This window comes from Aquarana catesbeiana, linkage group LG10 (assembly GCF_042186555.1).
Source record: "Aquarana catesbeiana isolate 2022-GZ linkage group LG10, ASM4218655v1, whole genome shotgun sequence".
Lineage (NCBI taxonomy): Eukaryota > Metazoa > Chordata > Amphibia > Anura > Ranidae > Aquarana > Aquarana catesbeiana.
Window position 1 is genome coordinate 169,552,023 of NC_133333.1, and position 23,427 is coordinate 169,575,449.

The window sequence follows — 23,427 nt, forward strand, 5'->3', positions numbered from 1 at the left end:
ACCTTGTCAAACAGTACTGAATTTCATGGAGCAAATCAGATTTTGTCCAATTTGATCATTCATTATTTAATGTCCAATGATATCTTCAGCAGCGTACTTGTGAATTGAATATTTTTTAAAGCTACAGTGTATGAAGTAAACTAAAAAAAAAAGTGTCAGGTAGTTGTCATGGGGAAGAAAATATTAGACAAAGACTAGCGTCACCTTTCCACCCTTCTCTACAGACTCATGAACCTTCTTCAAAAAGTCTCTCTCTCTACAACGTTTTGAGTCTCTGATAGTTGTAGCATATGTGGATTCACTAATAAGCAAGTCAGGACGACACTTGTCAATCCAGGCAGCTCTGAAAAAGACAAACATAAGTTCCATGTTATATGTTGGTCAGGACATATACAAAACAGTCACTGTTCTACAATCAATGTATTTTAAATATTAAAACAGCTGTGGAAGATGCTTCGATGTAGTAACACAACTGTCTTCCCTGCAGACACACATATACACTACATGGTGCTTACCCTAAATGCCGATCTGGAGTCATGTTGTAATCTCCCTAGAAAAAAATAAATAAATATGAGGAGATCAAAAAAAAAAAAAAAATAGATGTATATCTAGTAAGCACATACTTTGAGTTATTTTTTATTGTTACATACAGTACATTTTAAGTTATTACTGCAGTGTTTGGTATAAACCAGCATTTACCTCCAGTTTTGTAATAAAGCTGAACTCTGGAATGGTTATAAAAACCAGGCTTGCAGTGCCCCTTTTCCAACCCCTCCCCCTATCCTTCCCCACTACAAGGGTTAAATGCTTGTTAAGTCTAGGGGTGGAGCAATAAGGTAGCAACTGCTGAGACATCAGCCACACAGAGGGGGCATAGTTTTTAATTTAGCCAACACAGACTTCCATTTTGAGTAGGAGCAGTACGGAACAACTACTATGTTGCACTGCAAACTGGGTATAATAAACGAATAAGGCTGTGCCACTGTACATATAAGTACAAACCATTATTTAACAAAACCTCTCTTTTTGAGCTTACCATACTTCAATAAGATTATTTACCTTAAAAACTGGATTCTAGGAATTCAGCAACTTTGCAAAAAGTGCAGGCACACTATGAGTTAAGTGCAATTAAGTGCATGTCACTTCCCAGAGGAGAGAAGCACACACAGCAACTATGCCCACTACTCCCCTCTACTGCCCATTCACAGAAACCTTTGTATTTTGTGAACGAGTTTACATAATACGAAGGCTTCTGTGAATGGGCAGAAGGAGGTGAAGGACAGGCATAGCAGTTCCAGTGAGTCTGTTCTTGAAGGAACTAAGACCACAGTGAGCAGCGTTCAGAACTCTGGAAGTTAACTTCCTGGAGCACAATAAACCTGTCAGGTGTGAATATATAGAGATAAGTCTACCAGGCGCAGGCACCTTGTTAGATTTAACTCATGGTATGCTTGCAAGTTTTACAAAGTAGCTAGATTCCTGAAATTCAGCTTTGAGCTGTTTTTTAAATGTATATCTAAAAACATTAAATAACACTTTCCCAAGAGATCATGTTTAAATGAATATAGAGAAGAAGGAGCAGGCCAACAGCTTCCAATCACGGCTTACATTGGAATAACAAGGTTTTAAAACATTTCTGATCAAACTCTCTCCTCCTTCCCAAGAGCAATTGGCTGGTTAGTATCTGCTTCTGCTATACACATAAACCAATGTGAACAGTATTTTAACCTCTATCAGAAATGAGCATGAGTGTAAGGCATTTGAAATTGGTGAGTGCGTTTTCTAAAGGGAGCGGAATCACTTGCACATACTGGTGTGGTGGAAGAAATAAGAAGACACTATACAAAGTTATTAATATCGGAAGAATTAGTTTATGGACAGTTTGTTCATAAATAAGCCATCATCTTTTCACACTTATCACAGGGTGGTTAATATTCATGAATGCATATTTATTAATATATATGTTATTTTTCACTTTAATATTGTATTTTGAGCGCCACTATTTATCATTTCTGATAGAGGTTAACATACTGTTCACATTATTTTATTATTTAAAGTGGCAGCTACATTGCAAAAATACATTCATTCCAGAGGCACAGTGGTGGGACTTCAAGTGTGGGCGTTTGTTACTTATTGACCATCAGTTTGGATACACATAAACCAACCAACTTTTATAGGCACTTACAGTGTAGACAACAGACTCAGAGCCAACTTTAATTTGGAACATGGCAGCACCCAGTACATGTCCGGCATAGTAGGCTTTAATTTCCAACTCATCGTCAACCTGCAAAAAAAACAAACATCAAACTAATAAAGAAATATGCATATTTCAATGTTGAGTATTCGACAGGCACTCCAGTAAAAATGAAACCTTCCAATTACTCAGTACAGGATAAACAAATAATAAAGGCATCCAGCTACAAGACAGTAACACCCCAATTAAAGAAGATGTTTGAGATTATTAAAAAGAAAAAATAAATATATACTCACCTCCATGTTGCAGCATTGGTGTGACGCTACAGCCATCCCATGCCAGCTCTAAGACCAAAAGCTTAGCGATCACCCAACTGCTAATCAGTCAGCTCTCAATCTGCTTAGAGTGGAGAACGGTGACCATCAGTCACTGCTCTCCAATTTGATTTCCCACCACACGCTGGAGCGCCCGGCGCTGACAATATTTTCAGGTTCCTTCCCAAGCCTGGCAATGACTCTGCCTGTCGACTGATATCAAGCAATAGCCTGCTATCAACTGAGACTTGGTCACAGAAGTATAGGTGTCCTTTTATGAAAGTGCGGTAAAATACCGCTTTTCAGTTCTCAGGCATTCTCAGAGGAGATCGCTCTCCTCTGAGTGCCTGTTTATGAAAGTGTGTAGATCACTTCTCATGTTGAGTTGAGGAGCGATCTACAAACGCCGGGAACTCCTGAGAATGGCTCCTCTCACTATAATCTCGCGTGATATAGCGGGATTACAGTATGAGGAACCATAAAATACAAAAGTTTAACACAAATCAGCACACATTATTCCCCTGACAGTTCGGACATGAATCGTATCGCATATGTGTGAACACACATGCGATCCGATTCTGGTCCGAACAGAAAAAAGGGTCCTGTGCGTGTTTGCAACGAATGCGGTGCGATATCAGCCATGCTATCTGTACAGCTGATATTGCACCGCACAGACATCGCATGTAATGTGAATGGCAGTGTGCTGCAAATAACATGCGATGCCTGTGCGATGTCCGGCATCGCACAAGTGTGAACTGGGCCTAAAAGTTAACAACACCCCCAAATCAGTTCGCACATCGCAGTGCGATCTGCAAACTCGGACACTAATCGAATCGCATGGGTGTGAACACCCATGCGATCCGATTCTGCTGTGGACCAAAAAAAGGGTCCTGTAAGAGTTTGGTCCGAGGGCAATGCAAATTTAGCAATACTATCTGTATGGCTGAAATCGCATCGCACAGAGATCGGATGTGATTTTGCACTGCAGTGCGGTGCGAATCACATCCGATCTCGGACACCGCAGCAGTGGGAACTGGCCCTAAATCATATTGCATTTGCACCAAAATGGTACAGGACCCTTTATTTGGTCCGCACTGGAATCGGATCGCATGGGTGTGAACACCCATGCGATCCGATTCCTGCACCATTACATAGTTCGCACTGCGATCTGTGAAATGATCTGGGGGTGTCATTAACTTTACATTGACACCCGCAGTGGTGTGCAGATGTCAATGTAGGTGCGATGTGAAAACCCGCACAGGAATCACGCTGGTTCACGCATCGCACAAGTGTGAACCCAGCCAGAGACGTGAACATCTAAAAAAAAAAATATATATATATCTATGTATAGATAGATATATATAGAGATATATATATATATATATATATATATATATAGATAGATAGATATAGATATAGATATAATATAGATATAGATATCTATATATCTATCTATAGATAGATATATATATATATCTATCTATAGATAGATATATATAGATATATCTATCTATAGATAGATATATCTATATATATATATCTATATCTATATATAGATATATCTATCTATCTATCTATCTATATATATATATATATATATATATATACACACACACTATAAATTCCTATCCTGCTGGTTTTGGGGTGTGTAATGGTGGGGAAGGTGTGCTCTGACTGTTTGGTGAAAGAAAGAAGTCAAAAGACTTCTTGCTTTCTCCAGAATATCAGCCAGTTTCAGGCTTCTCACTCTGATTCTCCACTTCTGAAATGGTGAATCAGAAAGTGAGAATTCTGTCACAGATCGCCAGTGAGGTGCTGAGATCGCACCTTCATAAACTGGCCATTTCTGTGAAGTCAGTTACAAATTCTCACTGTGCTGAGATAATCAGCGGAGAACATGTTCTCCGCTGATTATCTCAGTTTCATAAACTGGTAATGAGCTGAGATCAGCGGTGAGACTCGGGATCGCCGCTGATCTCAGTTTCATAAAAGGACACCTTAATACAGGTACTTGTGTTACCCTAAAGAGAAGTATAGCCAAAAGAGGTTTGGCCATACCTCTTAAAAACTGAGTATTGTGTAAACACAAACTACTCCTAGGAGATCTTGTCACAGGGGATTCCCAGGGATGAGAGAAGAGAGAGGGGCGTCTAGAGGCAATATAGTGTAGCAGGCTCTTTTATTGAAATAAAGACAAAACAAGTAAATAAAATGCACTCACAAGTGCTCTGTAGGTGTAAGCATGTTTCTAGGGGGATACTGTTCATACCATTTGGTATGAACAGTATCATAAATCATAAAGTGCTCACAATTTAGGAGTTAATTTACTATAATTATGATGATATATTCATTTTTACCTTATATATTTATTTATGATTGCATAATCTCTTGGTTTAAAAAAAAATAAAATAAAAGTATTTCATAGATGAATTCTTAATATATTTCATTTTTTTTTTTTTTATAATGGATTAGGTTTATATGAAAGGATCTCTTAATGAAGTTAATCAGTACGCATCAATATTCATTTAATCATATTGATTTATGAATGAGTTTAGCTTCAATGCAGCGTTTTTCTATGCAATTATATATTTGGAGACCTTTCATATCTTATATATTTATTAAAAATGACACTACATATATTGGTGTTATGCTATCAATTCTTATATTAGGAGACCAGTCATCCATGATGTCCCTATGCACCACTTATAATCCCCCTCCCCCTTTTTAGCTTTTCGGGTTTGGCAGGGATTAATCATGGCCGTAGCTCCATAATTACAGTTGCAATAAAAAATATGTGAACCCTTTTGGAATGATATGGATTTCTGTACAAATTGGTCATAAAATGTGATCGGATCTTCATCTAAGTCACAACAATAGACAATCATAGTCTTCTTAAACTAATAACTAGAGGTCGACCGATATATCGGCCGGCCGATATATCGGCGTTTTTTTACTTACTCGGCATCGGCCGATTGTGCTGATAAAAAAGGCCGATTATAACTTCAGCCGTGACTTGCAAATGACTTCTGTAATAGAAGTTAATGCAAGTTTCCTGAAGTTATCTGTGGAGAGGATTCTCTCCTCCTCTGGGCAGCCTGCCAAGTCTGATAAGGAGATACATTGTATCTCTTCAGGTTCTTTTTATCAGTAGACTGAACTCCTTGTGTAGAAGCTCTCAGTTTAACCATTTAAAGACTAAATCTTTTCTGACACTTGTTGCTTACAAGTAAAAATCCTGTATTTTCTGCTAGAAAATCACTTAGAACCCCCAAACATTATATATATTTTTTTAGCAGAGACCCTAGGGAATAAAATGGTGATTGTTGCAATATTTTATGTCACACGGTATTTGCGCAGCGGTCTTTCAAACGCAATTTAAAAAAAAAAAATACAGTAATGAATTAAAAAAAAAAAAACTAAGCAGTAAAGTTAGCCCATTTTTTTTCGTCCAAAAGTTTTGATTTCCTGTTTTTGTGTATTTATTATTTAAGATATTTTTTTTTTTTGTTTGTTTTTTTTTTAAATTATACATACAAGTGAACTGATTGAAGGTTTGTTTTGTTTATTGTTTAAATGAAAAAAATTTCTGTATTACTTAAGGCTGCTTTCACACTGGAGCGGGCATGCGTTGATGGTAAAACGCTGCTAGTTTTAGCGGCGCTTTACCGTCATTTTAGAGGCGCTATTCGGCTGCTAGCGGGGCGCTTATAACCCAGCTAGCGGCCGAGGAAGGGGTTAAATGCGCCCCTGAAGCGCCGCTGCCAAAACGCTTTGCAGGCGCTTCGGCAGCGGTGCGCATTCATTTCAATGGGCAGGAGTAGTGGAGCAGCGGTATACACCACTCCAAAGATGCCGTTTGCAGGACTTTTTTTTACATCCTGCCAGCGCATCGCCTCAGTGTGAAAGCACTCGGGATATCACACCGAGACTGCAGAGGAGCCGTTTTACAGGCACTTTACAGGCGCTATTTTTAGCCCAAAAGCGCCTGAAAAACGCCCCAGTGTGAAAGGGGTCTAACTGTTAGATTTTATGAGATGAAGGGAAAAAAGAAAGGAAAAAAAAAAATCGGCCAAATATATCGGCCCAAAAAAATCGGCATCACATATCGGCCATCGGCCACCGCGATTTCTAAATATCGGCATCGGCCAGAGAAAAACCCATATCGGTCGACCTCTACTAATAACACACAAAGAATTAAATGTTACCATTTTTTAATTGAACACACCATGTAAACATTCACAGTGCAGGTGGAAAAAGTATGTGAACCCCTAGACTAATGAGATCTCTAAGAGCTAATTGGAGTGAGGTGTCAGCCAACTGGAGTCCAATCAATGAGATGAGATTGGAGGTGTTGGTTACAGCTGCCCTGCCCTATAAAAAAAAACACACACACCAGTTCTGGGTTTGCTTTTCACAAGAAGCACTGCCTGATGTGAATGATGCCTCGCACAAAAGAGCTCTCAGAAGACCTACGATTAAGAATTGTTGACTTGCATAAAGCTTGAAAGGGTTATAAAAGTATCTCCAAAAGTCTTGCTGTTCATCAGTCCACGGTAAGACAAATTGTCTATAAATGGAGAAAGTTCAGCACTGCTGCTACTCTCTCTAGGAGTGGGCGTCCTGTAAAGATGACTGCACGAGCACAGCGCAGACTGCTCAATGAGGTGAAGAAGCATCCTAGAGTGTCAGCTAAAGACTTACAAAAGTCTCTGACATATGCTAACATTCCTGTTAGCGAATCTAGGTTACGTAAAACACTAAACAAGAATGGATTTCATGGGAGGATACCACAGAGGAAGCCACTGCTGTCCAAAAAAAACATTGCTGCACGTTTACAGTTTGCACAAGAGAACCTGGATGTTCCACAGCAGTACTGGCAAAATATTCTGTGGACAGATGAAACCAAAGTTGAGTTGTTTGGAAGAAACACACAACACTATGTGTGGAGAAAAAGAGGCACAGCACACCAACATCAAAACCTCATCCAAACTGTGAAGTATGGTGGTGGGGGCATCATGGTTTGGGACTGCTTTGCTATCATCAAAAGGAAAAATGAATTCCCAAGTTTACCAAGACATTTTGCAGGAGAACTTAAGGCCATCTGTTCACCAGCTGAAGCTTAACAGAAGATGGGTGTTTTAACAGGAAAACGACCCAAAGCATAGAAGTAAATCAAAAACAGAATGGCTTAAACAGAAGAAAATACGCCTTCTGGAGTGGCCTAGTCAGAGTCCTGACCTCAACCCGATTGAGATGCTATGGCATGACCTCAAGAAAGCGAATAACATCAGACATCCCGAGAATATTGCTGAACTGAAACAGTTCTGTAAAGAGGAATGGTCAAGAATTACTCCTGACCGTTGTGCACGTCTGATCTGCAACTACAGGAAACGTTTGGTTGAAGTTATTGCTGCCAAAGGAGGTTCAACTAGTTATTAAATCCAAGGGTTCGCATACTTTTTCCACCTACACTGTGAATGTTTACATGGTGTGTTCAATAAAAACATGGTAACATTTAATTATTTGTGTGTTATTAGTTTAAGCAGACTGATTGTTTATTGTTGTGACTTAGATGAAGATCAGATCACATTTTATGACCAATTTGTGCAGAAAGGTGAGGGTAGTTAGTTAGACTGAGGAAAAAGATGGAAGTTTGAAACTCGTATCTCCAATAGCCACAAGCTCCTGTTCTCGTCAGATCAGCAGTGCTCTGGAGAATAGACAGTGGCGACTCCAGCGGTCCTCCTACTGGCTCTTGTGGCTGATTCTTGGCTACAGTGGTTCTCACAGAAGTCCATCCATCCCACTTCACAGATCCTGGATACTGCATATCCACCTCCATGTATATTTTTTCCTTGATTCCCAGAGATGAGTCATTAGTTATTAACAGAAATTCTACGCAACAAGTGAAACCACTCAATGAAATGATAATGCTAGTCAGCAAAAACTGTCACAATTTATTTATATTGAAATTCTTTGTAAATACTGGAGCAAGAGCTCACAGAACTCCTCAAATGTGGGGTGGGTGTGTATGAAATACATCATACAGCAGGTCAGGCAGCCTTCAAGTTCTTGGGAGAACTTCAAGTTTACGTAAGCTGGATCATTTGTTGCCAGGACATGCTATCTCACCTGCACAGTCTGATGGAGGTTGACAGCTACCACTTTCTTCATGCAATCTTTAATCATTTGGGATGTAAAGAAGTTTGTTTCCCCTTTCTTGTCCACAGTGATCTTCCTGTAATCTTCCAGCAGGATGGGGCAAATGGCCTTGGTGGGGTGAGTCATGTAAATGGGGCCATCAAAACCAACCATTTCACTCATGTAAGGCAGGGCTCCACAGTGATCCAGGTGGAAGTGGCTAGAGAAAAGAGATAAGCTTATATAAATTGAGCATATTATAATTTGAAGAAAAAAAAATTTAAAAGGTAAACTAAAGAGAACATGGGGGTTATTTACGAAAGGCAAATCCACTTTGCACTGCAAGTGCACTTGGACGTAAAGTCGCTGTAGATCCGAGGGGGACATGCAAGGAAAATAAAAAACAGCATTTTAGCTTGTACATGATTGGATGATAAAATCAGCAGAGCTTCCACTCATTTCAGATCTACCCCCTTAGATTTAGAGCGATCGCACTTTCAAGTGCACTTGCAGTGCAAATTGGATTTGCCTTTCGTAAATAACCCCCCCATGTACTTTGCCTATGCAGGGCACAGAAACAGGTTCATTGAATAATTCCCCTGCTCTTTGTACTTTTCTTCACTTTCTGGAACAAAGTAAAAAAAAAAAAAAAAAAAAAAAAAAAAAAAAGCAAAAAAAAAAAAAAAGCTCTGGGTAGGCTTCTAGCATGCAAGAACCAATGCAACAGGGCTCAGGTACCCAGCGCTGAACTGACAAGAGGGAGTTTCCTGCACAGGGTTTGCTTCCTTAACTTCCAATGGCTCAATGGAGCAGCGGTGGAACAAAGGAAAGGTGACAATTGCTGCAGCTTATATTGCCTGGCTTCCCAATAACAACATATCACATAGAGACCCCATCACATAATCAAAAAGCTCTAGCAAGACTTTACCTGTAAAAAACAAAAACAAAAACAAAAAAAAAAACAGAGGATACTCACCTCTTGTGCGGCCCATATCGCTCTTATCCCAAGAAATGGTCCCCAGAAGTTCGCTGCAAAATGTTCATCTCCTTGGTCCCCCACAATTTACTATTTCTCCTGCTAATCTCCAAGTCAATACGGTCACAGTGGTCAATTGAAAATAAAAAGGAACTGACCCCCCAATTGGAAAACAATGGATGTCCAGGGGGCTCACCTACAACCTTCATGTTCTTGCAGTAATTTACTAGGCAGTTGGTATCTGATGGGGTCTTGGTAATACATAAAAGTTGTCTCATTTGCAATGTCTGTGACTATTGCAGTCCTAATCAATGCCAATCAAATCCGGAAAGGGGGGGGGGTGTGGGCGCAATACCTTGCTAGGGGTCCATTCAGACTTAAACTATCTCTGACACCACAGTTTCAGGATCTCCTACACTAGAAAAGTGTGCGGTCCCAGCGTGTGCTCAACAAATATGGTAGCAAACACCTTATGGGGGAAGTTCAAAATTGGAAAACTTGCAGAAAGGCTTGCCTATTGGGATACTTTGAAACTTTTTGTGGTTTAATAAGGAGATGTGTGTGAACATTTTTATACAAAGTTAGAATACAGCTTTAATTTAAGAAATATACATTTTTCTAGCCACATTAGTTACCTTATGATAACGCAATCCAGGAACTCTGTGAGACGACCATTTTGTGTGATGTAAGAGAAGTCTGGAAACCGCCTCTTTAAAAAAAAGAAAGGAAGAAAAAAAAAAGTAATATATATATATATATATATATATATATATATATATATATATATATATATATATATATATATATATATATATAAAAATAAATGAGAAAACCGGTTACTGCAGGAATCGTTGCTAGATTGCTAATTTCACACATATGTATAATCCATCAGAGGTATTACATGTGAAGACTCACGTCATCATTGTATCCCATGTGCATTCCACAATCCAGCATGACATTCTTCCCTCCTATAGACACCAGGATGCAGCTGCGTCCAACATCCTGACCAGCGCCTGAGATATTCAGAATACAGAACACAAGAGATTAGTAAGGCTATCAATGAAGAACATGGGGATAGACAGAAAAAAAAAATTAGGCTAACTTTTTTATTTATTTTATTAATTCATTAAAGTGTATTTTTTCTTGCGTTTGCGTTTGAAAGACCACTGCGCAAATACAGAGTGACATAAAATATTGCCACACCTACCATTTTTTTCTGTAGGGTCTCTGCTAAAAAAAAATTATATATATATATGTTTTTTTCAAGCAAAAAATACTGATTTTAACTTGTAAGCAACAAATGTCAGAAAAAGGTTTAGTCTGTAGGTGGTTAAACTACCCTCATCTACAGACGTTCATTCCTTTGATCTAAATTCTAAAAAAATGAAATGTTACAATTTTTCTCTTTAACTTGCCTGAGCGATGTGATAAACTTTTTTTTTTTTTTTTTTTCTTTTTAGACAGCAGTTGGCTTATGCTTATTGATAGCTTTTGAAGACAGGTGTCTTTTATACAGGTAACAAGCTGAGCTTCGGAGCACTCCCTATCTCAGCTCGTTACCTTTATAGAAGACACCTGGGAGCCAGAAAACTTGCCGATTGATAGGGGATCAAAACACTTATTTTACTCATTAAAATGCAAATCAATTTAGAACTTTTTTTGAAATGCATTTTTCTGGATATTTTTGTTGTAATTCTGTCTCTCACTGTTAAAATAAACCTACCATTAACATTATAAACTGATCATTTATCAGTGGGCAAACATACAAAATCAGCAGGGGATCAAATACTTTTCCCTCACTGTATTTCAGTCCTTGTGCTACTCTCTATCTTCCAACATAATACAGCTTTATTCTAAGATCAAATATTTTAAAAGAAAAAAAACTGTACAGGACTCCATGTCATTTGTTCCCTTCAGCGCTGTGTAAAAACACAAAGCAAAGTTGTTCTTGTTTATGAACTACACAGGTATCCTTACTAAGCATCCTATAATTCCACAGTAAAGAGGATTATTTGTATTAAGGTTTCCATTAATACCTGGAATAAAATTAACCACAGCTGATCACCTTGGTGTGGTGTCCTTCCTTTCAAGACACACAAAATTCTCACACTCATATTGACTCGTGGTTAAGGTTCTGTTTCCACTACTGCGACTTGACACATGTCAAGTCGCATGACAAGTCAAAACCCATGTATTTCAATGGTCCCTGTTCTAATTAGTGCGACTCAAGTCGCAGCGTCTCCAAAAAAGGTTCTTGCACTACTTTGTTCCCTCTTCGGTGCGACTTGTTTTCCATAGAAAGGTATTAAGTCGCAATGCAGTCGCATGTACATGTCTGACACAGCGACTTTGTTGCGACTTCCACAGAAGTCTACGGAAGCACATGATCTCTGCTCCTCCCAAATACATCACTTCCTATATTGATGTACGTGAGTGTGGAAGACAGGAAGGGGAAGTAACTAAGCAGGATAAGGAATTACATCACTCTGGCTAAATCGTAGAACATCAAAGTCGTTTTTAAGGTCGCATCAAATTGCAACATAAATTGCATTGTAAAGTTGCAGTGTAAATCGCGCAACTTTGGGGACGCAATAGTGGAAACATAGCCTAAATCTAATAAGTTAATAACGTCTAGTGTTCTCTGCCTCTTTGACTATTAGCAGTTAGCACTGTTTCCAGCTATGTGAACTATAGAATACTTTCCCCTATGTTATGGAAATTAGGTAAGAGGAGGCGTTCTATAGTCCCAACACACTTCCTGCCCTGGAATGTCAACACTGCTTCTCCACAGATTCAGTACACCAAGTGTCGTCACCCTACAACAGGAAGAGTGTTACTGACAGCATCACCAGGCAAAAAAAAAAAGTAAAAAGGGAAAATTAATCTAGTCACTAAATAAAATAAAAAAATGGGAGGGGGTGGGGGGATTAAACTGGAGAAGACAAACTTTGGAGCAGCCGTGCATAATGACCAATCAGCTTCTATCTTCAAATTGTTCAGATAGAAAGCTAGAAGTTGATTGTTGTTATGTACAGCTGCTCCAGTCTCAGTAAATCCCTCCATGGTCAAGTATATTACTTATTATTAGTATACAACTTTTCCGGTTCTTGGGTTTAACCACCTCAATACAAGGCACTTTCACCCCCTTCCTGCCCAGGCCAATTTTCAGCTTTCAGCGCTGTCACACTTTGAATGACAATTGCGAGGTCATGTAACACTGTACCCAAATGAAAGTTTTATCATTTTTTCCATACAAATAGAGCTTTCTTTTGGTGGTATTTAATCACCACTGGGGGTTTATTTTTTTGAGCTACAAATAAAAAAAGACCGAAAAAGAAATGTGTTTTTGGGTGGGGGGCTCATAGAACCCAGCTTACCTTAGAGAGCTCTGGAAACACATTTCCCAGTGCCCCAGGCCCCCTTATGTGTACGTCACCCTGTGTCTGCGCTTTTAGGGGCACATGGTGACCAAGAACCCCAGTCGGGTCTGCCCTAACCAGACTCCCAGTACAACCACACAGGACTTAGCATTTAGTGTTACCCCTGTTATCCAGGGTCTTATATGCGTGGTTTGTTTTGAAAGAATGAAGGGGCTCTTTTACTTGGGACAATAATATTTATGAACACTATTCCTCAAGAAATATATGAAGATAAATAATTGCACCCTTAAGACTGCAAGAATATTGTAGATAGTTTGGAGTGGGGGTTTGTTAAGTGTTTATTGTTAAGTGGCTGTATCCCATTGTTCTATCTGCCTTGGGAGCAAACGATTATGGGATGTATATGGTTATGTGGGATTAGCTTAAAGTGGCTGTAAACCCACTTTTTGGACTCTTACCTATAGGTAAGCCTAGAATAAGGCTTACCTATAGGTAGTGGAAATAACTCCTAAACGTGCGCTGTTTAGGAGATATTTCGTTTGTAGTCCGCCAGAAATTCCAACGGCGCATTCGCGGGGAAGAAATGAAACTAAGTGCCATTTCTTCCCTAGCCTATGCCGTTAGTCGCGGCTCCCGTGCGCAAGGAAGAGGGCCAGAAGATGGACGCTGCCCACATAGGGGACATCGCTGGATTCTTTTGCAGGTAAGTGGCACATAATGGGCTAGTATGCGATGCATACTAGCCCATTATGCTTTTCATTTGCAGGCTGCAGCAGCGAGAAAAAGAGGAAGTAAAACCCATCAGGGTTTACTTCCTCTTTAAGGGTTAATGAAACCACTGTCAGCTATTAGCTGCTAGATGGGAGGTGGGAATTCTCCAACAGCCCTTCCTAAAGGCTGTCTGTGTGTCTCTTGTTACAGAATGTAGTTTACCCGACCCTGTGTCATTATGCAAAGAAGGGGGATTGACCCCTGAGTATCTCTTTGTGCCTGTGTTTTAATAAACAGTCTAAAGCCCCATACACACCATTAGATTTTCTGCAGATTTTTGTCTTCAGATTTACCAAAACCATGTAGTGCAAGGGCTTGCCCGATTGCATACAAATTGAAACGCTTACGGTTTTACCTCATTATATGGTTTTGGTAAATCTGAAGACAAAAATCTGCAGAAAATGTAATAGTGTGTATGGGGCCTTAGAGTCCTTTCACACAGGCTTGTCCATTATACGGATTCTGCTTGCCCAGGGGAGGATCGCTCCACTGATCCTCGCTGAGCAGGCGGATGACAGGTCTGTCTCCGCTCACTGTGCAGAGACGGACCTGTCAGAGCCCCGCTCTCCTCTATGGGAGATCAGATGAAAACGGACCGACTATGTCCATTTTCATCCGATCTGATCCTCCAGACGGATAGAAAATAGGGGTTCCATCCGTCTGGATTTCACGGACAGGATCAGGTTGGCTGTTAACAGACATGTCACTGCTGACATTCGCCACTCCATAGAGGTGAATGGAGGGTCCGATCAGGTCCGCCTGAAAAACTGACAGACAGACGAGCGCTCGTGTGAAAGGGGCCTAATGTTTCTCACCACCCTACACTGATGTCCCGACAAGTGACTGGGCAGGCTAAGGGATCTTGGATCGTGCTGGTACCAAGCAAGGGAAGCTTATACGGCAGACATACTCCTCTTGAGTACAGGGTCCATCACAGAGACAGTCCAAGGTATTTAGTAAGAGGCATGACAAGTTTTTTGAAGTTGTAATTTTTTCCCCACAATTCTTTGGAAAATTAAGAAAATTCGGTTTTTTTTTCCCCACAAAAATTTCATATTAAACAAGTTATTTCTCTCACACAACATAGGCATACTTGCAACTACACCCCAAAACACTCCTCCTGAGTATTGTGATACCACATGTGTGAGACTTTTACAGCCTGGCCACATAGAGAAGCGCAACATCCAAGGAGCACCTTCAGCCATTATCCACTTTAAAGCGGAGTTCCACACAAAAATGGAACTTCCGCTTTTCGGAACCCTCCCCCCCCGGTGTCACATTTGGCACCTTTCAGGGGGGAGGGGGGTGCAGATACCTGTCTAAGACAGGTATTTGCACTAGAGGTCGACCGATATATCGGCCGATATTTGGCTTTTTTTACTTAATCGGCATCGCTGATTGTGCTGATAAAAAAAGCCGATTATACCTTCAGCGGGACTTGCAAATTACTTCTGTAATAGAAGTCAATTGCAAGTTGTCTGAAGGTTTCTTCTCTCCTCCTCTGGGCAGCCTGCCAAGTCTGATAAGAAGATACATTTGTATCTCTTTCAGGTTCTTTTATCAATAGACTGAACTCCGTGGAGAAGTTCTCAGTTTAACCATTTAAAGACTAAATCTTTTCTGACACTTATTGCTTACAAGTAAAAATCCTGTATGTTCTGCTAGAAAATCACTTAGAACCCCCAAACATTATATATATTTTTTCTAGCAGAGACCCTAGGGAATAAAATAGCGGTTGTTGCAATATTTTATGTCACACGGTATTTGCGCAGCGGTCTTTCAAACGCAATTTTTTTTGAAAAAATACACTAATGAAATAAAAAAAAAAAAAAAAAGCAGTCAAGTTAGCCCATTTTTTTTCGTCCAAAAGTTTTGATTACCTGTTTTTGTGTATTTAATATTTAAGATAGTTATTTTTTTTTTAATCTAAATTATACATACAAGTGAACTGATTGGAGGTTTGTTTTGTTTAACCACTTCCCGACCGCCGCACGACTATGTACGTCCTAATTTTTAACGGGGATATCGCAGTTAGCTGCCATAACCCCGGTATCCCCGTTTTCGTGCGGCGGCCGGCTTTCAGATAAAAGTGGTCCCTGCGGTGGATTCGCCGCGAGATCACTTTTACCGGTGGCGGGAGAGGCCCCCCCTCCCGCCGCGATCCGGTGCCCTCCGCCGCTTACCGGAGCCGTCGGTAGCGGCGGAGGCGATCGCGTCCTGCTCAGTGGTTTGTCTGGAGACGAATGAGGCCAAGATGGCGCTCACTCGTTTCCATGACACTGCTGGGCAGAAGGGACGTCAAAACATCACTTCCGTCCACGCCTCTTAAAGGCATATTTTTAAATGTCATTTTTCTAAATGACTTTTTTTTTTTTTTTTTTATTGCATTTTAGTGTAAATATGAGATCTGAGGTCTTTTTGACCCCAGATCTCATATTTAAGAGGTCCTGCCATGCTTTTTTCTATTACAAGGGATGTTTACATTCCTTGTAATAGGAATAAAAGTGACACATTTTTTTTTTTTTTTAAACAGTGTAAAAATAAATAAAATATTGTAAAATAAATAATAAAAAAAAAAATTTTTAAAACCCCCCTGTCCCGACGAGCTCGCGCGCAGAAGCGAACGCATACGCGAGTAGCGCCCGCCTTATGAAAACGGTGGTCAAACCACACATGTGAGGTATCGCCGCGACCGGTAGAGCGAGAGCAATAATTCTAGCCCTAGACCTCCTCTGTAGCGCAAAAATATGCAACCTGTAGAATTTTTTAAACGTCGCCTATGGAGATTTTGAGGGTAAAAGTTTGACGCCATTCCACGAGCGGGCGCAATTTTCAAGCATGACATGTTGGGTATCAATTTACTTGGCATAACATTATATTTCACAATATAAAAAAAAATTGGGATAACTTTACTGTTGTTTTATTTTTTATTCAAAAAAGTGAATTTTTTCCAAAAAAAGTGCGCTTATAAGACCGCTGCGCAAATACGGTGCAAAAAAAAGTATTGCAATGACCGCCATTGTATTCTCTAGGGTGTTAGAAGAAAAACTATATATAATGTTTGGGGGTTCTAAGTAATTTTCTAGCAGAAAAACCTGTTTTAAACATGTAAACAATTACAATCCAAAACAAGGCTGGTCCTTAAGTGGTTAATAAATGTTTAAATATAAAAAATTTCTGTATCACTTATTACTTAAGGTTGCTTTCACACTGGAGCGGGCATGCATTGACGGTAAAACGCTGTTAGTTTTAGCGGCGCTTTACCGTCATTTTAGCGGCGCTATTCGGCAGCTAGCGGGGCGCTTATAACCCAGCTAGCGGCCGAAGAAGGTGTTAAATGCGCCCCTGAAGCGTTGCTGCCGAAACGATTTGCAGGCGCTTCGGCAGCGGTGCGCATTCATTTCAATGGGCAGGAGTGGTGGAGGAGCGGTATACACCGCTCCGAAGATGCCGCTTGCAGGACTTTTTTTTAACATCCTGCCAGCGCATCGCCTCAGTGTGAAAGCACTCGAGCTTTCACATAGACTGCAGGGGAGCTGTTTTAGAGGCGCTATTTTTAGCCCAAAAGCGCCTGAAAAACGCTCCAGTGTGAAAGAGGTCTAACTGTTAGATTTTATGCGATGAAGGGAAAAAAAAAAAAAGAAATCGGCCTAATATATCGGCCCAAAAGAAATCGGCATCATATATCGGCCATCGGCCACCGCGATTTCTAAATATCGGCTTTGGCATCGGCCAGAGAAAAACCAATATCGTCGACCTCTAATTTGCATCCAATTCCGGCATAGACTCCCATGGGAGTCTACGCCTTTTCCCGTCCCCACCGCGATGTCTCCTGGGAACACACAGCTCCCAGGAGAGAGCGGGGACCATTTGGGACGCGCAGCGCGACTCGCGCATGCGCAGTAGGGAACCGGGAAGTGAAGCCGCAACGCTTCACTTCCTGATTCCCTCACCTAGGATGGCGGCGGCAGCTGCTGAGAACCGAGCGGGTTCTCGGCATCCCCTGCCGACATCGCTGGACCCTGGGACAGGTAAGTGGCCATGTATTAAAAGTCAGCAGCTGCAGTATTTGTAGCTGCTGGCTTTTAATATTTTTTTTTTTTGGCGGTGTGGGTGAACCCCCGCTTTAAGAACAGGCCTTCTTCTGACACTTTTTGTTTACAAGTAAAAATCTTTATTTTTGCTGGAAAAAGGACTTAGAACCTCCAAACATTATATATTTTTGTAGCAGAGGCCCTAGACAATAAAATGGGGGGTTCTGCAAATTTTTATGTCACACAGTATTTGCGCAGCAGTTCTAACGCATTTTTACACACAAACGCATAAATATATTTTAATGAATTTCAATGCACACAGAACAATACCCACATTTTTGGTAAAATATAAAATATGGTGTTGCACAGGGTAAATAGATACCAAACATGCCATGCTTTTAATTTGCGCATGCTTGCAAAATGGCGTCAAACTTCACTATATGAAAATTTCCATAGGCAACAGTTTATAAGCCTTTATTGGTTACCAGTTGCACAGGAGCTCTGGTGCTAGAATTATTATTACTCTCGCTCTGACAATCGTGGCGATACCTCACGTGTGGAGCCTTCACTTTTTACGCGTACGGTCGCCTTTACACATGAGCATAGGGGGACGGGGGGGGGGGCTTGAAATGTTTTATTTATTGATTGGTGGGACACTGGTACACTGACAGATTTTTTTGTGCACTTGTACACAGGCAGATGTTGATCGGCCACCGACGGACACTGACAAATGTTGATGTCACAATGGTACACTATTGCAGAGGTTTTGTGCACTGGTACAGATGTTTTTCGGGGGCACTGTGAGAGATGTGTATGGGGACAGGGACAGTGGTGCTTGGTGTACAGTGTGTGGGGGATCTGTGACAGCTCTCTGTGTAAAATCAACCTTACATAGAGAGCTGTCATAGGGGCTGCAGATTTCCCCCGCACGAAGCTCAGTGGGAAGAACTGTCAGACAGGTGTCTCTGTTTACACTGTGAAGGCTGTGATTAGTCACAGCCGTCACGTGATTATGGAGTAGTGGTCCACACACTGCAATGCTCAGCCCCAGAGCAAGTATCTATTATAATGCTCATGATGGCAAGTGTTCATTGGTCAAAGCAGTCACTTGACTGTGCTGACCAATGAGAAATGCATCTGACGCTTCTTCTGGTAAGGTGTCCCAGAAGAAGAAAAAAAAAAAAAAAAAAAAAAAAAAGAAGAGCACCTTTCCCTGCTGGCTAGACTCTCTCTCTGTGCAGGAGGGGGGGTTTGTGGTGTGATGGCCAGGATATTTGGAATCAATTCTCTATTTCTTTTTTGGAGAATATGTGAAATGACCCTTTAAAAGTTTGTCAGAACTATATAAAAAACAAAAACACAAGGAAGAAGAAGAGGCATTTACAGTGATCTCTTTAACAATCAGCTTTGTTGCAGTCACGTGATTGAGATGTTGGGGCTTTATTGTGTCAGGGAGCACTCAACAATGGGGCTAAATTCATGGAGTTGTAATTTCAACCACCAACTTTTATTCTGTCATCACTGAAAAAGGGTCATTTACACGGATCTCTTTTACAAATACTATTCAGCACAGGTATGAGGAGGCAACTTTTTCAAGCAGACTTACAGCGGATAAAATAAGTATTGAACAGGTCACCATTTTTCTAGGTAAATATATTTCAAAAAGCGCTATTGACATGAAATTTTCACCACATCAGTAACAACCCATGCAATCCATATATACAAAGAAATCAAAATAAATACGTTCAGAAATTAAGTTATGTGTAATAAAAATTGTGTGCTACAGGGAAAAGGTACTGAATACAAGAAGTAAGGGAGGTGTAAAAAAGGAATGGAAAGCCAAGACACCAGCTGAAATCTATCAGTAATTAGAAGCAATCCTGCCCCTTGTCAGTGCAAATTAATATCAGCTGGTTCAGTCTCAACTGATGGCCTATAAAAATTGTAAAGGCTTATCTCAGGATCTACAAAAGAGATGCAAGTAAGGCTTTAGAATGACTTTCATTATTGGTTGTAATGTATTTTAACCCCTTCCCGCCGACCGTACACAGATATGCGTACTCGGATTTCCGGGGTTATACCGGGATGATGCCCGCAACTGCAGGCATCATCCCGGTACCGTTGTTTACAGCAGGCGATCGGCTACCCGAGTATAACAACCGATGCGGCTAAAAGCCGCTCAGTTGTTATACCGGAGGAGCGGGAGGGGACATCCCCCCCTCCCACCGCTCTTACCGGGACTCCCGTGCGATTGGGAGGCCTGGTGTCTAATTGTCTGCCTTCGGCGGCTGGGGCGGGCTGGAACGAAGCTGTGGGCGGCTTCGTTCCAGCCTTCTCATTGTAAACGCGGAAGCGACGTCATGACGTCACTTCCCGTTTACTCGGCTGCCAATGGCGCTGAATTAAAAAAAAAATACACAGTACTCAGAATCGCAGTTTTCCGCGATCTGAATACTTTGAAGTGCAGAGGAGGGATCGGGGGTCTTTTAGACCCCCGATCCCTCCATAAAGAGTACCTGTCACCACCTATTATTGTCACAAGGGATGTTTAATAGTCCCTTAATCTCCACCAGTCTGAGTGCTGACACTGTAGAGAGCAGAGCAGACCTCTGCTGTAGCCTGCTGCAGCGGCTCGTAGCAGCTCCGGCCACTTGGCCTCCCATCCTTGGGTCCTTGACTCATCCCGACTCCCCCTGCGGTAGCTCACCTGCTCCCCTCCATCTGTCACCTTCTCATCCCACGCCACACAGCAGCAGGCCGGCCGCTCGGGGCTCTCTGCGGGTCCGAGCGGCTCCCCTTGTTGCTGCATCCGGGACCCCCCCTCCCCGCTCTTGTCGGTCCTCCATTCGGACCCCCGCCCCGGCCAGTCAACCGGCCGGCCGCCAGGCAGCTCCGTGGTCCGGCTTAGCCCCCCCTCGCGCACCTCCCTCCCTGACGCCGCCCTCAGCTAGCCGGCCGGCCGCACAGGATACTCCGCGGCTCCGGCCTAGCTCGGCTGCTACAGGCAGCAATTCACTGCCCCCCTTCATCGACCGGTCTGCCCGCCCGGCGGGCGCTCCCCCACCTCCTTGCTTACCTCACCACCGGATTACACCGCACACCTCCGCTAGATGCCCGGGAACACCGCAGGAAAGTCCGCGGCTCGGGCCTGGCCGGCGGCCATCTTGGTACACCCACCGCCGCCCAGCCGCAGCTCAGGCCTAGCCGGCGGCCATATTGGCACACCCAGGCCGTCAGTGCAGCAACTGAAGACCCCCGGTGCAGCATCTGAGGCCACCAGCCCCCAGCAGGTTACCCCCCCCCCAGTTGGACCCACCATCTCTGATCCCCCCTTCTGGCACCCCCCCCCCCCCGGGTCACCACCGCAGCCGCAGTCTATTCACCATAGGCTAGCTGCTAGATTCTGTGGGACAGACCACGGCTGCGGCTTAGTTACCTGCAGCCAGCCACTCATCCCCCCCTCCCTTTTTGTCCAACAGAGCCCGCACCCCTCCACACCCGAATCACCCCTCCTGCCATCACTGAACATCATCGCAAGGGCTCCGGTATCTCACCAGAGGCTACTCCAACTCAATCATCCTAGACGCAGCCACCGCACCACCTACCAGTAAGTAGTGTCTGATCCCCCCCCCCCGTCGTCCGCCGGACCATCCTACAGGTAAGCCACCAGGGGTACTTCATCAGTTGATCCAGGGGCAGTCCGATCGCCCCTCGGGGGGGTCAGGAAGGAATTTTTCCCTCTGCTGCATTATTGGCCCTTGCAGCTAGGGGTTTTTTTCGCCTTCCTCTGGATCAACGACAGGGGGGTAGGCAGCCGTACCTCCTCAAGTACCTCCGCACCCACACCAGTCCATCGCCACACCACTCTAGAAGCAGCGGGTAGCCATCAGACCCCTCCATCTCCCCGCAAGTGGATCATCACCACATCAGTACCACCATCAGAACACCTTTCCTACTAGCAACAACATCCTCCTCATCATGTGCAACTTTACATACACAGCAGACACCATCCACAGGCTAAGAAACACGGCCGCAACTTTACCGATCGCCACTCAAAAAAGACTAAAAAAAGAACAATTACTAAGAACCAACCCACAATCAACCAGGAAATGCAAGGAGACACCGATCCAACCGCAACAACTAGCATGCGCCCTGATCAACACCAGATCTGCAGTCAAGCACAGGCTGGAAATCCACGATTTCGTCATCGAAAACAACTTAGATTGCCTCTTCATTACAGAAAGCTGGCTAACACCTGACTGCATCACCATCCTAACTGAACTGGTGCCCGAGAACTACAGTATCCTAACCGAGCATAGAATCGGAAAAAAAGGAGGAGGCCTAGCAGTGATCTTCAAATCTCATCTTGGGTTCACCAAACCAAACGTACAGAACTCAGTGCCTTTCATGGAAACACTCTCACTGCACCTCCAAACAACACCTCAAGACACCATTCACATACTACTATGCTACAGACCACCAGGACCAAAGACCAATCTCCTCACACCGCTCACTGAATTCTTCTCGATGCACACCTTGAAAACCAAAAACCTGCTGGTACTTGGGGATTTTAACCTGTGGGCAAACTCTGCCCAAGACCCCACCGCAACCGCCTGCGTCAACCAAATGGAAGAACTTGGCCTTCAACAACTGATAAACTCTCCCACGCATGGTTCAGGACACACTCTAGATCTCATCTTCAAACAGAATATGGACATCAACGTATTTGACAACACTCCACTACCATGGACGGACCACCATGCTATCAAATTTAAAATCACCACTAACACCATCCTCCAAAAACAGAAACACGTAACAGCAACACACTGGAATAGATCTCAGAAGAAACTTCACTCTGATCTCTTCAAAACTACATTATCGAGCAAAATTCTCTTGCTAAACTCAAACCTCTCAAAAGAACAAACGCTCAACTCCCTAAACAATGTATTACTACAAACAGCAGACTTCGTGGCGCCAAAACGTAGAACACTCATCCGCAAAGAAAACTCAAGCTGGTTCAATGGTACTCTCACCCTACTCAAGCAAAAACGTAGAAGAGCTGAAAGAGCATGGAGAAGAAATCCTACCAAGGAAAACCATGCTAACTACAAAGCACTCACGGGGAAATACCACAAGGCAATCTTCAAAGCCAAAAAAGAACATTTCTCAGACACCATCTCATCCTCCTTAAACCGTCCGCGGGAACTTTTCAAAATAGTGGCTCAGTCTATGAACCCGACCTGCTTAGAGCCCCCAGGAAACGATACTCAAGAATTCTGCAATGAGTTATCAGATTTCTTCATCGACAAAATCGACAACATTCGGAAATCAATCCATCAGAAAATAACGATCACCCTCACTGAACCAAAGCAAAAAGAGGATATCGACACAAACATCACTCAACCACCGAATTTCTTTTTGTCCCCAATCACCATAGACACAACCAAAAACATCATCAGAAGCCTTCGAGACAGCACATCACCGAACGACATCATCCCCACTAAACTGCTTAAAGAATGTTCCGACATCTTGGCCCCTATCCTAACACAGCTCATAAATCAATCATTCAAAGAAGGGACTGTGCCAACCTCCCTCAAACAAGGCATCGTCAAACCTC

General features: G+C 42.4%; 1 protein-coding gene across 4 annotated transcripts in view; it reads right to left on the reverse strand.

Moving 5' to 3' along the window:
* The window catches only part of INTS11 (integrator complex subunit 11), an 84,618-nt gene that overhangs the window by 30,112 nt on the left and 31,079 nt on the right, over nucleotides 1-23,427 (reverse strand). For all 4 annotated transcript variants that reach the window (XM_073602940.1, XM_073602942.1, XM_073602943.1 and 1 more), the window contains 6 exons: nucleotides 10,541-10,638; nucleotides 10,261-10,334; nucleotides 8,641-8,869; nucleotides 2,186-2,284; nucleotides 516-550; nucleotides 205-343 (listed from right to left, as the gene is read on the reverse strand). In XM_073602940.1, the coding sequence (XP_073459041.1) occupies nucleotides 205-343; nucleotides 516-550; nucleotides 2,186-2,284; nucleotides 8,641-8,869; nucleotides 10,261-10,334; nucleotides 10,541-10,638 (674 nt within the window). The remainder of the gene's footprint in view (nucleotides 1-204; nucleotides 344-515; nucleotides 551-2,185; nucleotides 2,285-8,640; nucleotides 8,870-10,260; nucleotides 10,335-10,540; nucleotides 10,639-23,427) is intronic.